The sequence below is a fragment of the Trematomus bernacchii genome, unplaced genomic scaffold (genome assembly GCF_902827165.1).
Source record: "Trematomus bernacchii unplaced genomic scaffold, fTreBer1.1, whole genome shotgun sequence".
NCBI lineage: Eukaryota > Metazoa > Chordata > Actinopteri > Perciformes > Nototheniidae > Trematomus > Trematomus bernacchii.
The window spans coordinates 290,379-305,707 of NW_022987620.1; the positions used below are offsets into that span (position 1 = coordinate 290,379).

The 15,329-nt window shown below is 39.9% G+C and overlaps 1 protein-coding gene across 2 annotated transcripts in view; it reads right to left on the reverse strand.

Annotated features, from left to right (window-relative positions):
* LOC117484281 (myocyte-specific enhancer factor 2A-like) overlaps nucleotides 1-15,329 on the reverse strand; it is a 46,677-nt gene that overhangs the window by 22,829 nt on the left and 8,519 nt on the right. For both annotated transcript variants that reach the window (XM_034132755.1, XM_034132756.1), the window contains one exon: nucleotides 3,108-3,295. In XM_034132755.1, the coding sequence (XP_033988646.1) occupies nucleotides 3,108-3,161 (54 nt within the window). In that variant the 5' untranslated portion in view covers nucleotides 3,162-3,295. The remainder of the gene's footprint in view (nucleotides 1-3,107; nucleotides 3,296-15,329) is intronic.

Sequence of the window (15,329 nt, forward strand, 5' to 3'; positions counted from 1 at the left end):
TGTTACTTTTTTTTCAAAATGTCACTTCTTTTTTTCTCCAGAATTTGGCTTTTCTTTTTAAATCATTTTGTGACATTCTCACTGAAAAGACTTGCAATTATTTTCCCTAGACTTCTTCTTTCAGACGTAGTTAATTATAAAGTTATTACCCTATCCAAAAATAATCCAATGCAGAGGCAATAATGTAATATAATACGTTATTTTATATATATTAAATATTTATATATGTATTTTTATATAGTCTTAAAGTTACAACCGGCCCTTTGAATGCAACCATAATGTTAATGTGGCCCGCGATGAAATTGAGTTTGACACCCCTGCCTTAAACTTTCAATGTCCCCAAAGGTTTCAGGTGGCGTTTCAGTTTTCTGTTTGATAATTTAATCTGTTTTAACCCAGTATTCCTGTACAATTGCAGATCATTTTGTAGAATTAGATTCAGTGGTGGCTGTAGGATTGAGGGCTTTCATTTGTTCAAAACATTCAACGATTGCTCCACAGCATTCGAAGTCCAAGTGACATGCAAAAAAACACTTACACTATGGTAAAAAAACAATGCCATCCTGATTGCTGCACACAAAAGGGAGGCAACACTGAATAATGATATTCATTAAAGGGGGTGTACTTAATAAAAAAGGATCCTTTCATTCAAATGTAGGATTTACTAAAAATGTTTCGGGCTAGAAGACAATGGGATCTCTTCAAACTGACATTTGCAGTGGTGTTTCAAGCAGAGATATTGAATCTGTTCAGAAGAACTACTAAACCTCTCCAACACTGTTCTCCTCCTCTCACATCCTTTAAAAACCAAGAGACACATTTCTCTATATTGCATCTTACATCTTATCAATTTCCATTGCACCTCCTCACCTTCACTGGGAATTCCCTGGTCCACAAATATCCTCTCAACCTGCTGTAACTCCTGAGCGTTGCCCTACTTGTAAGAATGAATTCTACCTTGACAGAGTGGAAACTGAAACCTTAATGAGTCAGTAGATTGGGTTAAATGTGGGGAACCTGGTGACTTACAGCAGCTCTCCACTTCCAGTCTAACTTGGAGGCTTTTAACCAGGGAACTGCGGGGAGTACCATTATATGCATGAAAGCACTGTGGCTTTTTTATATTTTATAGCAGAGGAAGCCATATACAGAAAGGAATGTGCCGCTGATAAGTGATGTAGTCTTCTATTGGGTCGTAAAAGTATATTTTCTTTAAACATTTTCCCAATTGGGTGATATAATGTCATATTAGTCTCCTGTGCAGTTTAATGTTCTGACTACATCAGATGGCCAACCAAGCTCATGTTCAACAAGCTGAACATTTGCACCAATGCCAGAAGCATTTGCATCATTAGTAATGACTGAATAAATGCTGCATCTCATTAAAGTAAATTAGATTAGATAATGTTGTCAAATGGACACTAAAGTTCTCTGACGATTCCAAAGGCATCGTTGTATGGTTAGATGATAATGGTTATTACTTGAGCATGACTTGCAAACAGATTTCTATGAAAAGAGATAACAAAGAAGTACTTTGTTCCTCTTTTAGGATCTACGTATAACTGCTGATGGTTGGTGTATCGCTGGTTCATCTTCTTACTGTTATCATTATCTATTCAGCATGTTGTGTAATGGTGTGATCGCTTAACAAAAAAGAAGAGGAAAAACCAGCTTGAAGCCCTTGATGCTCTTGCAAGATAAAACGAGACACATAAGCCAACTTCCCAAAAATAGAGTACAAGAAGCTAAATATATAGAAGTCTCCAGCGATGCACACTCGACAGCTAAAGCAGTGTCTATCTAAAAAGGCTCTTGCCAAGACATCCAAACATCAAATATACACATCATCCCAGATATTTATTTTCCAGCCACATCCCTATTTCCAGAGCCTGCGCCTTGCCTCCAGACAGGCCGGTATTTGTTGTGCTGTTGGGGGTGATATATATAGAGGAGACAGACAGAAAGAGATTCCAGTGGGCAGCAGTGTGGCTGCGCGAGGAGACGGTGAGGAGAGAAGGCCACTGTGTGTCCCTAACGCTGACCCACCCTGCTAATGACAGGGTGCTGTCCAGACCCAGCTAACCCCAAATGACTGCCCTCGCCACCAGCTGTGACCGCTGCACTCTCCATAAGCAGAAACTCCTTACAGGGATCTTTGATCGCTCTTTCGATTGAAACCGAATGGGACCCAAAGAACGCACCTTGAGGGATCCCTTCGAGAAATGTTAATGAAGCTGTCAATACTTTCACATGCATTTAACATTTGTTACTTCAATAGAAACTCAATAGGGCTTAATTTAATATGTAAACTTTTGGATATTTTAAAATTGAGCTCCATTTTTTGCAGAGTGGGATCTTTGCGTGATTCAGAGCAGCACATCAACACAGCACATCCCATGAAAGCAAACCAAAGCTACTTCTACATAATGTTTACCAAAGCATAAATATACCCTGTGTTTCAGTATGGATGTTTGTTGTGATACAGAAGATGACATGTTAGACAGAGTAGTCTCCAAAAGAAGGAGCCTACAGATTATAGACGTTTATGTGTAAACAACGTCTGTTACCCTAAGGTTTTATTTGCCAAAAACAAAAAAGGCAACTTCTATAGAGGATGCACTTTTATTTGGTGACCGCCCTCCTTAAAATGGTTATTTGTCAACCTTGTTTCCATGTTTTTGTGTCTAAGTTACAAATGGGGACAACACTTGAAATTAGTCAAGTACTGCAGCAGCCAATATTTCTGTTGGGCCCCATTCACTTATGATACTCATCAGAGAATGTCAGATTTAAAGACAAGCACTTTTATTGGATGTGCATCTGTGTGTAAATGAAGGGTTGACCAGCTGTCTTGCTCTCGTTAAATACTGGAACAATTTCAATAAAATGTGTCCCTATTAATAACTTAAACAAAAAAAACAAGGAAGAAATTACGTTTTACAGGTAAAAAAATAAAGTAACCTCAAATGACCCCCTCTTTAGCCATTACAATGGAATAGCAATTCAACAGTACTTCTCAAGTTATGCTGTTGTACAGTAAAGGGCTTCGAATAAGTATACAATGAAATGGCTAAAGATTTGAAATGAGACAACAAAGGCAGACTGACCTGTCTGTTCCTTTCATCCACGATCCGGGCGATCTGGATCTTCCTCCTCCCCATTGTCAAAACTAATTCCTCCAACAGCCAAAGAAGAATATCAGAGGGCTCCAGGTAGTTAAGACTTCAACAGGCAGTCCTCAACACATAGTTCCACTGGCAGCTGGGTTACTCCAGTATCAGTTTGGCATGGCTTACTGAAAAATAACAAGATAAAGACAGGGTCAACAATCAGTAAATACATTTAATTGATTGCATAAAACAAAGATTGAATGTCTACAAGAGCCTTACTTTACAAAACGTCATCGATTCCTTGCACCAAGACAGAAGGCAAAATCAAGAAATCCAAGTTGGCAGACCATCATTGAACTCTGGGATGGTGTTAGCATCAGATAATATGTACCTTATATGACGGACTAAGAAATACATCTATACAGTATTTACTCACTCACTCACTCTAGTTTTGAACAATTCTGTACAAACGTTACCATTCAACCAACCACCTCTAACACAGTCTTTATGTGTCAACTTGGCACAACCACAATGATCATTCTTGCAATGAGTCTTCAGGCTTTCCTTTCATAATTTGGGTTCCTGGAAGGATGAACATCAATGAGTATCACCAGAAGTGCACGAAGACTCACTGACCATCCAGAGGAACTAGCTAGTCCAGTGACAAGGACATGATCGCTCCCACCTTCAAACTCCTAACCAGGACAAAGACAATGCTACCGGTGACTAAACCAGCATTTCTGTCACAGCGAGAAAGCTATTTCGTCCTTCAACATCTCTCCCAAAGTCATTTATGTCTCAGAAGACTTTTGCTTTGGAATTTAATCTATGACCAATGGATGAACAATACACACACCAAGAAGGACTCAAGTAACTGATAAATCTTCATCACACACCTTGTTTAGCTGGCACCAAACTCCCTTTCACCACTGCAGTCCTTCACTTGCGTGACAATTCAGCCCAGAGGTCTTGAGTGAACTCACCCCTGCTCTCCTCCTGCAGGAGTGGCCACCTGCCTCCCTGTCTCCCTCCTCTCCTCAGCCTCAGCCCTCCTTTCTGAGCCCTGCCCTCCCCCAGAGTTCCTTCGCTTTTCTTCTAATCTCATCTGATCTGGGAGGAGGCAGAGAGTGAGGCGAAGCCAGGCTTTATCCTAACCCTCTCTGGATTACTGCAGCCTGTGAATCCCAGAGCTGAGCCACCATCACCCCCCACTGCACACCCAGTTCACAGGGCTGGGAGAAATACATTTGTCATTCGCCAGTGGAAATGTACTTGTGATTACTTACTGATTCAAATGACACATTATATATATATATATATATCTTTGCTCAAATCTAATACAAATGAAGTGCCAGTCTCCTTAAATGCCTCATACAATGGGTAAATGAGAAAGAATAAGATGAAATAGAAAATCCTATGTTGATTTGAAATGCATTTAACATCTAGTTGTTTTATGGTATTGTGGTCTTCTACATTTTAGTGATTGCTTTCTCAGTCGCTATTGAATTTCATATATTTCTGTCCTCAAACATTTAGGAGCTAGGTTTGATATAATGGCAATTGGTTTACAATGAGATGCACGCTCTCCTATAACGCCTCCAGATCACCATGCTTAGATCCCAGCTGACTCTGCCAAGGCAGGTCAGGGTGCGCACTGTGCAAAGACTCCTTGTGTATTTGGGATTTAAAGGTCACAAGGATTTATCTTTTTGACAATCAAGATGATTTGATGGCAAGACACAAACATAAAAAAGGTCTTATCTCATCTCTCCTGTGCTGCTATTCCATGAAAAAAGAGACTTTTATTTTAGCAGGTGTTCTTGTTACAGTTATGGTTTAATTATTGTGATTTTTTGGTACGGATTCAGTAATATTTTTGTAGCAGTGTTACGTTACTCCATAGGGCTCAAGAAGAATCCTTGAAAAGCAGGAGGGGTTTCTAGGGTTGCGGTCGAATAGTCCAAAAATCAGCTCCTAAGTTCTAACCCTATCGTCTATTCCTTGACCTCCGAGTGAAACGTCATGGGGTTAAGGGATAGTCGATAGGAGAATTCAAAATGATTTAGGAGAAGAGACTGCGGTACTTTAGAGAATCCGACTGCACTTTCACTATCCGACGTGTTTATGATGCGCCAGCGGACGTCATAAATGTGCGTCTGCTGCTGTGGGGAAACTATGGAAACTACAGTTTTCTATACAGCGGACTACAACATGGATGTTTAATAAGAACGAGGGACTACTGTAAACCATCGCCATATAGATATATATATATATATATAGATAGATTATATTATATGGCTCTGCTGTAAACTCATCTAGAGACTCTGCACCGTGCTCTGATGCTGTTGTTTTATGCTTTATGAACGGGGACAACAGAGAAACATTCTTCATGACCAAAGTTGGAATTTAAATAAAAAAGGAAAGTGAAACTTATGCTCGTCACCCTCTCCCTCCGGTCCACATTAATACAAATGATCCCAATACGTATGATTGTATGAACTATGAAAAGATCTTAAAAATAAATAGGCCTACAAATGTATTTATTATAAACGTTAGTCCTTAACATCTATCACTGTGTATATCACCATTCAAACATCTTAAAAGTTGAACAAACCCTACACAGCTCAGTAAAGACTGTGAAATGTTGACTTTATTTGATCATTTCAGTAAAAACTAACGTTCATATTTCTCTTTTTGATTATAATACTGATGAACGTTCAAAACAAAGCACTTTGGCAACTTACCACATACGTTTTAAAATGCTTAATAAGCACCGTAACTTTCATGATATCATTTCTCGGTCATAATCGGTTGTTTCCGTGAACGGCCGACTGTTGTGTGACGGCAAATGCTGCGGCTGCAAGGCATTGTGGGGCAGCATTTTCTCCTCTCCTTTCGGTTAGGGAGGTCCAGTGGTTCCTAAGCTAAAGGAGGTTATAAAGGAAGTTTGAAACCTCCTTTCCTTTCATTTAGAGAATTCGAACGGCACTTATCATGGCTGCCACTGAGGGACTTCCAGGTCATTTCACTCCGTTAGGAAGGTTCCTAAGCTAAATGGACTATTCGACCGCAACCTAGGACTTCTGTAACATACACAGGAATGCAATAATTGGGTTATATTTGTCATGTGTTGATCTGCATAAGAAACAATGCACTAGCTTCAGCAGTAATTGGTTAGAGAATACAGTTATTAAACTTATTTTAAACTAATCTCTTGTCTGCCAGGATTGAAAAACTGAAACTGGGACAGACACTACTGCGTCCAATGTCAATGTTAAAAAAGACAGCTACTACGGATTATCCGACAATTTAAAATCCCAAAATCAAATTTCTAATTTTCCTCTACGATCATGCGAGTAATTCACTTTACCATAGTTGTGCGCTGCTTCTCTCTGAAAATGACTGAATTGTTCTGAAGGTTTTTACAAGGAGTTTTATAATCTACAGGGTACAAGTCTTTCCCTCTCAAAAGCACACGGACACGTTAAGAAACACTGAATCAGGCTAGTCTCATGTTAAACATGTGTGCTTTCTCCTGGTGTTGGGATAAATATGTTTTAAATCCTCTGGAGCAGAGGGAGGAGCTGTGGATTATTGTTATTGATTAATGCATCAGTGTTTCTCAGGGTCATTAACACCAAACTCACAACTTAAAATGAAAGCGTTTAGTTTATTTAATAAAAGAGCACATGTTCAAAGTGACAAGTGACAATAGATAGTTTAGTTGCAATTTGGTGCTATATATATATATATTAAAAAACCTTTAATTTCAGGGTAACACTGTGTTACTGCTTTATTATTTGCAATTTTGGTGACAAATGGCAGCTTGAATACAGAATACAATAGATACAAAGACATTTACCACCAATTTGCAGACAATGTTTTCTCTTTGACGGTAAATCTCTGTCTCATGCTGCAGAGGCTTGTAGTGCAACAAAGGAGCATGTTCTACATCTCACTTCCCGGACAACTTGTCCTGATCGATGCAGATGTAATATGTTACTATGGCAGAAACTCTATCCTGCTGACGGGAAGATCAATACAGCCCACGAGACGAGCCAACGGGCTGCAGCCACCAGCACTAACACACACGTCTCTAAGGCTCAGCTATGCATCGTTATTTCATTACACCATCATGCTATTCTAATACAATGAGAAGAACAATTTGGAGATAAATATGGTAATTCAGGACTAGTTAACTTCTCGCAATTTTCAAGTGCCTTCATATATTAAAATGGATTTGTACATTTTGAAATAAAAATGGTTTTGAACTCAATAGCCTGAAACTTAACCTACATATTAATCACATGCTGCATGAATCTGTATGTTTTAAAATATCTTCGGTCCTCTGCTTGTTAAAAGAAACGTTTACAATTATTATTGAACACCAAACCTAAAAGGAAATAGCTCTTTTTAATCTATGCTTGCCTCTGACCTTCTCAACGTCCCTCTTTAACTTCAATATATACCCCCCGCCTCTCTGGATGTATCCTTAACAAGAAGTGCTAAGCCCCCCCGAGCGAACCTCGCACTCAAACGCTCTTCTCTTTATCTCACCCATGAAATCCAATTCGTGCGGATCTTTGGAAGCGTGACCATACTTTGTGAGGGTGTGAAACGCACTTTTCCAAGGTTGGATTTCACAGGATTTCCCATCTGTTACGCTTATACAATGGCAAATTGTCTCTTGGGTATTGTTGTCTTTGTAAATAGAGCCTAAGGGTTTCTATCTAGCATTTCTATACACATAAAGTAAACTGCATGCTGTATGTGACTGAACAATGAGAACATATACAGCAAATGTTTTCTTGTTCATTTGCTGAAAACCGAAAGTCTGATTGGCTAATAAAACTGTCAATGAATTCTTCATATTAAGATAAGTGATGCGCATAAGTAATATGGCAGCCTTAAAACAAGAGCTGAAATCTTGGGAATAATTGCTTATTTGGAATCGATCAATAACATTACCATCCCATTTTGTAGGTTAAATATGAACCTGGAAACAATAGAGGTTAGCTTATCTTAGCTTAGTTTAGAATTAGGACTGGAAACAAGGTACAGCAACTATCTTGGCTTGGCCACATTTTTATAAGCTTGACCCAAAATGTGTAAATTACATTAAAAAAACGAATTGTGGATTTGTTGGCTTGTGGACAATTGATATTGAAATTGATACTTGGCTGGTTGATATATTGTTAATTTACAGGGTTCATTAATAATCCCCAAGGCTCCTAACATGTTTATCCAAAATCTTTCTTGTGGCAGTAAAAGACCCTAAACCTTTGATTATAATGGGCGGTGTATTACGTGTACACAGTAGGAGTGTTGAGGCACAGCCGTGCAGTTTATTGCTGTCGGCAGGAAGAGTGTTTAAACCTGCTGTCCAGCTGGGCTGGATGTGTGGAGTGTGCATGTTGTCTACATGTGCCTGCCTGGGTTTTCTCCCTTTTGAGACTCAGACATTCAAAACCATCTGACTTAAAACCAGCACATGGTTAAGCAATAGAAAAACATTCACTGCCACGTAACGATGACAGCAGGACTGGCAGAAACAAAAAGGAAAACTCCTCCACACAGCCCACTTCCTGTTAGCCATGACAACTCCAGTACTTCCTGTTTCATGACCTGTGTGTCTGACAATGAATGTTGAATTCCCCCTCCCAAACACCTTCTCCTACAAACATTTCCGTTTTCTCATCAAGTCATGAATGTATCATCCAAAGGCTTTAGTGCTTATACAACAACCACTACACTAATATCTGTCATAATGTCAACATCTATTTGTTTTAAAGCTGTGTTGAATTTTAGAAAATATTTGAACATTTTGAAAATTCAATTCAATTCAAATTAAATTCAAAACCTTTATTTATCCAGGTGAAATCCCATTGAGATCATTGATCTCTTTTTCAAGGGAGACCTGCAAAAATAGGCTTTTTTCCCCCTTTCTTTTTAGAGTTAAATGTTAGGATCAAAACCACATATATCAGTCTGTTACATGCAATGCTCAAACATCTAAGATAAGGTTAACATTTTTACCAAAACCCCCACAATACCACAACTTAATATTGTAACAATCTGGTTGACAGATGTTTCCCTTTTTTGTGTTTTAATGCTAGGCTAAGCTTCTTGGCTGCTGGCTCCAGCTTCATTTTCACCGTACCGATCATCTCGTCTAACTCTCAAGACTTGACATAAGCACTCCTTCAAACCAAACCCAACCAAAACCACACACATCGTCTGAGATCATACTGACTCTTTACTAGCACTCAGTTGCTCTTAACCTCTTATGCTTTCTCAACTGACAACAATTAGGGCAAACAAGCTGCACCTTCATGATACAGGAAGCTTTTTGGATAGAATTGACTTGTACTTAATTGTTACCTTTAAAACTCAGGTAACTATTGTTTATATGATACTAAGAAAACACACATCCATCCCCCATGTGTGTATCCAAACAATAACACATTTATTTTGTTAGCATCTATTGTACAAGAGAACATGGCAGTGACGCTCAATCACTGGCCTATTGACCCCAATACATTCCAGTAAAGGGGGTTAACAATAATTGTGAGTTTTAAGAGAAACAGTTGTAACATCATGAGCACTAATGAACAGCTCCCCTCCTCCCTTCGTTACCGTCTCCTCGTGTAAAGAATCAGCAGAGTCGAAGCTGCTGAAGGTTAATCACTGGGATGGTTTTTTACGCACAAAGCTGCACGGAGTAATTGGCAACCCTTTCATCCCCCCTCCTCATTAAAGACCCTGGGTTCATCTCTAATTGTGTTGACCTCACCACGACCTCTGCTCCACTCACTCCAACAGTGAATCAATGAGGCGTCAAGCTGATACTACCCAGCATGCACCACTAGGTAACCCCATAATCTTCTGCTACCTACCATTATAATAAAGCAAACACTGTCACCAATATGACTAAAAAGTAGGGCTGCCCATAATCAGAAATCATATTATTTAACATGATTACTCATGGGTTTGAAAACATAAGTCTATGTATTTAGGAAGAACATCTGTTGGCTGCATTTTGAACTGAAATACATCAATCTGCACTTGATAGATAATTAACACTACATCTATGAACAACTTTGTGCTCTTCTAAACTATTTCATGATAAACACATTGTTTGTATAGATATCAAGGATGGTGAAAGGGGAAAAAAGTAACACCAACCAGGCATGGTTAACGAGACGGGTCCCATGTTTTTAGAGGGGTTGGGACTGTTGCTGACAACGCCAAACTTAGCACACCTTGTCCCGGTTGACAGATGTTTTGGTAGTTCTTCCCTAACCAGCTCATAAAGGAGCAGCTAGTACCGAGTCCAGCTATAAGTGCCACCAGAGGAGGTACTGCCAGGTGCAGCCAGCGTTCACAAGAGACCTTAACCCTAACCAACATCGAGCTGCTGTCCAGGGATTATGCCAATCAGGGCTCAAGCTAACCACTGTATAGGAAAGGAGTGGGATGGATGTATGACACATGACATAACAATGGTTTGATTGCAGAATACAGCACAATGATTGCTTTATCCCAATTATCTTGTTTTCATAGTCATTGGAAGCCAACAAAGTAATTGAAAGAAAACAACTAATAGCCTGCCCTATTGAATGTATTTTCATTTGATATATCATAGAGCTGGGCCTAGTTGTCACCATGGAAACATCCATGGTGAGACTCATGGTGGTTTGCTGGAAGATGAAAGGGTTTCCGTTTCATCAGTGTTTGCAGAAGCCACTGATGAAATAGATCACATCCCTCGTTCCCGTCTTTACCTTCCCTGCAGCTGCGCTAATACACCTCCTTTCTTAAACTTTGCTTTTTGCTCCATCTTGTCCTTCTTCCCCCAGCATCCTATTTGCATCGTATCCATCAGCAGGGACAGAGGGAGAGGCTCTCCTGCTCAAGGCATAACTAGGCGGAGTGATAGAAGATCCTTCTCCCCCGCTAGTCCGGACATTCTTTGAAGTTCTCATAAGCGGAGTTTTTATAAAAGTTCTAAGGGGGGCTTATACATGGTAAACAGACAGGCTATGTGGTGGACCTGCTCCCCAAGGGAGGTGGAGTGAGATGCAGCTTGTTTACTGGCTGAAGTGTCTAACACTTCCCTGTTTGGAGTAGCACTCAATGTGCCGACCCTCCCCACATGCCCAGTTGTGAATACGGCTTCTCTTTGATGTAAGTTAAGCGAATGACAATTTATGTAAAAACATAATGCTGTTGCAGCAATTTCAAAGAACCAGCGATGAAATTAGCATTTTTCATGCAAATGATGCTCCGGCACGATACACAGTCTTTGAATAAGCAGAAGTTAATACACACGGCACAACTGGCAACAACAGTTATTGCAAGTGAGTCTCCTTGTAAGTCTGAGAGTTGATCCTACATTGTTTTCTATGGCTTATTATATCATTTATAGCAAGGCAGGAGCAAGGAAACAATGTCCTGCTGGTGTCTGATGCCAGAGCGCGGCAGGAGCACGGACTGTGATGAATCCATCACCCACAGTCAGACAGGCTAGTCTCTGGTATCAAGCAGCTTGAGTATCGACGCCTGGCCTCTGCTGCCTGCAGGTCACTGAGCTAATGACTTTCTAAAAATTAAACTCATCTCCCTCCACCAGCAGTGCAGCCATTTAATGCCAGGCTGAAGGCCACGGAGATTGGATGGCTTAAAGAGTCATCTGTCATTACACTTGACTCCCCTGGTCAGTTGGCAAGCCTATGCTGTGGGACTGTGTCAAGAATGAGTTTCAGTAAGGAGATGAGTAATTACCGCTTTGGCCACATTGAATATGAAACAGAAGATGTGCACTAGGATGTATCTTTTGACTGGCTACACCTGACATATGGTGTATGGCTGTGTGAGGCAAAGGCACAACATGATGATGAGCTATTGGCAAGGGATTGTTTCTTCTGCCAGTGGAAGCTGCGTTTACATTCCACTAGCGTTTACTTTTTGGTTTTTCATTGGGGAAATATGTAGATACTACCTGCTGCCTGGCACTGCTTTTTGTTTAACTTCAGCAAAAACACTTAGCTGACAAGGTAAGGTTACAAGACTACTACATGGCTTAGTCACTTGATTCTGATTGGTCAATTTGAACATTTCAGAGGCTCTAAAAAGTCAACTGCAAAGGGGGCTAATTGGCGGATGTTTGATAAAAACAAAAAACAAACAAAATACTTATTTGTGTGAAAAGGCTCATGCACACCTAGGATAGAAATTGCATGAACATATCCAAAAACATAAGCAAAAGTAGCTATTCTTCATAAAGTATATTTAATCAAGCCCAATTAACAAAGATGATACTTGATTGTAATTTCTTCTATTTGGCCGGGACTAGGGCTGCTCGATTATGGCAAAAATCATAATCTCGATTATTTGGGTCAATAATTGATATCACGATTATTAAAAACGATTATCCATTTACTTTGAAAACATCCATTTATTGAAAAGAAAAATGTGAACAGTATGTTTTTAACAGCTGATTACCCTGAACTTTATAATTCAACTGAAAAACCAATAAAATAAATAATAATAATAAAAATTAAAGAAAATTAAAATCGTTTTATTTTGATTATGTTGTTTTCATAATCGTTGCAAGCCAAAATCGTAATTGCGATTAAAATACGATTAATTGAGCAGCCCTAGCCGGGACATTGAAATCCTTCCGGACACGTGTACCAGGGTAAAGGCAACCCTGGTCTATGTCGAGGCATCATTTCTTGACAATAAAAAAAAAGCATTCTTATGAAATCATCATGCTAATAAATGAAATGAATTTGGTACTCAACAAGCCTGAAGCTTCAGGGCTGCCTTCACTGACACACTGTTCTCCAGTATGCTGCACTGTAACTCTCGACCTCCCAGCCTTGTAAAAACTCCAAGACAGCAGTCTACTCATTTAATTACCGACCCGCTGTGATGTCATTTCATTATTGTGTTGCTTTTATGACAGTGGGATAAGATTTTCCTGTCTCAACACAGAGACACTGATGTCATGCCTGCAACACAGATGGAAACACAAGCTGCCCTGTAAAATATGGCTTCCGTACTCTCTCTGGACCTTTCATAAAAACACGAATTGGTCTTCGGCTGAACTTTCAATACCGACTCATTATGTCATATTTTGTAGTCTGCCATTGTCATGTTTCAGCTGTGAGGAAAAGTGATAACGGACTGAAACAAAGGGACACTGTGGGGTAAACATGTCTTGTTTCCCAACTGTAATCATGCGGCATGTACAGTAGGATTCTTATAACAGGCAAGAGAGGCTTAAGCTCCACTGGGCCAATGCAATAAAATAACACTCCAAACCACAACTACTCCCAGACAATTCCCTGTGAAGGACACCCGAACACACTCTCATATACACACTCTACTTCGACTGGAGAAGTAGCTTTAAAGCGCTTTTAGCATGTTTTCTTGGTATTCTTGACTAAAAATCTCAAACAGATCGTAAAAACCTCATCAATTCAAACTATAAAACTGCAGAAGTAAATATTCCAGAATGACCAGAACAGTTTTTTTGGCTATTTCCCTAATTGTTGATAACTAACATATCACAATGGAAACAAATAGAACTCAGACTAATCAGATTTATCTTTACACATTTCTTATATAAATGTATATTTAGTGTTTCTTCTTTTGCATCTTGCCGACCTGAAGCTTGAAAGTATTGTGAAGTGGGAGTAGCCATTTCTGGCGGTAAATGTGGTTCTATCTTAGTTCCACTCCACATTTTTCACCACTACATTTTTCCCTGGAATATGTGGCCCCCTACAAAGTCTTGATGTCCCCTGAGGGTCCTCACCCCACAGGAACATTGACCTACTGAAGTATTGGAAAGCACTCGTCTTTACAGTAGTGCTTAAGACAAAGGTGAGCGAAAGATGGAGGTACACTATAGAGAACTCCAAGTAAGTCAAGCACCCACATCATGAAGTACAGAACCCCACATGTACAGCACACCCTGCTCTATGCTCACTGCAGAGCTTCATCACAGAGAAGCATCTCTAGCCTTTGATCTACTAAATGATATTATAATGAATTCTTTAACATTGTTTTCTTCCCGCTCTCATTGAAAAACTGTGCTTTCAGCAAAGTGATATCATCCTTTTGTTGTGAAGCGATGATAAGTAGATCTAAGGCCGCTATCCTTAGGGTCCTTCAGGCAATCTCCTATCCCCCAACCCTAAACCCCCTACACATTTCCTCACACACCAACACTACCCTTTCTCTGAGGGACAACTAGAGTTCAGTTAGCCATTATATAAGTGTCCACATGCATTCAGCCTGTATCAATCTGACACCAGTTGAGTGATACATTGTTACTTTAAGTAAATATGCCACTAAAGCATTCGACACCAACATTTAAGGGGGAGTGTGAGTATATTGTGAAGATGAATTACTGACACAATCTCAAAGGTTTGGCATGCACCCCATATTTGTATGTGGGCCTCTACTGTGACATGTCTCCAAGCTTTAATGTTCAAACATTTATTTATTTGTCTCAAGCTGTCTGTGCTGCAGCACCTCTTTTCACCCTCTGTCTGAAACCAGAGCCCAGTCTGCTCTGATTGGTTAGCTGTCTGGCTCTGTTGTGATTGGTCCACCACTTAGAGATGTCTTGCCCCTTAGCGTACAATGTGTTATAGCGCTAACCAATAGTGTGAGTGTTACATAATGATGTCATTATGTTGCGGAAGTAAACAAAGGAGTCCAATGGAGGAGTTTATGGCAGAGGGGAGAGTGTGTGGGAGAGAAACTCCCTCTGGAGAGAACTTTGGGATTTTAGCCTTTGCAGACCATTTACATGCACAGAAACCTAAAGGAATGGGAAAACCCCAAAAAGGACCTCTTGAATGGAATACAAGTAGTACAAACCTAATCAGAATGAAATTGTAAGATACCAACACATGATAGAATTTGCTCGGCAAGAGTTACGGCACAGGGCATAATGCAGTCACTAGCAGAGGTAGAGCACCAAGTAGGAGTATACAAATGGCTACCTCACATACAGCTGTTATCTTAGTAGTTGCCCATTGAAAGGTTGGAGGCAACGAAGGTCAAAGTTGAAATAACTTGAATTTTGAGCATCAAGTATCCTGAATTTCCCCACAGGGATTAATAAAGGTCCATTTTGTCTTATTTTATCTTATACCGCTACCGGCGAAGATCTCCCATTGGGACTAGATGTTTATGTGA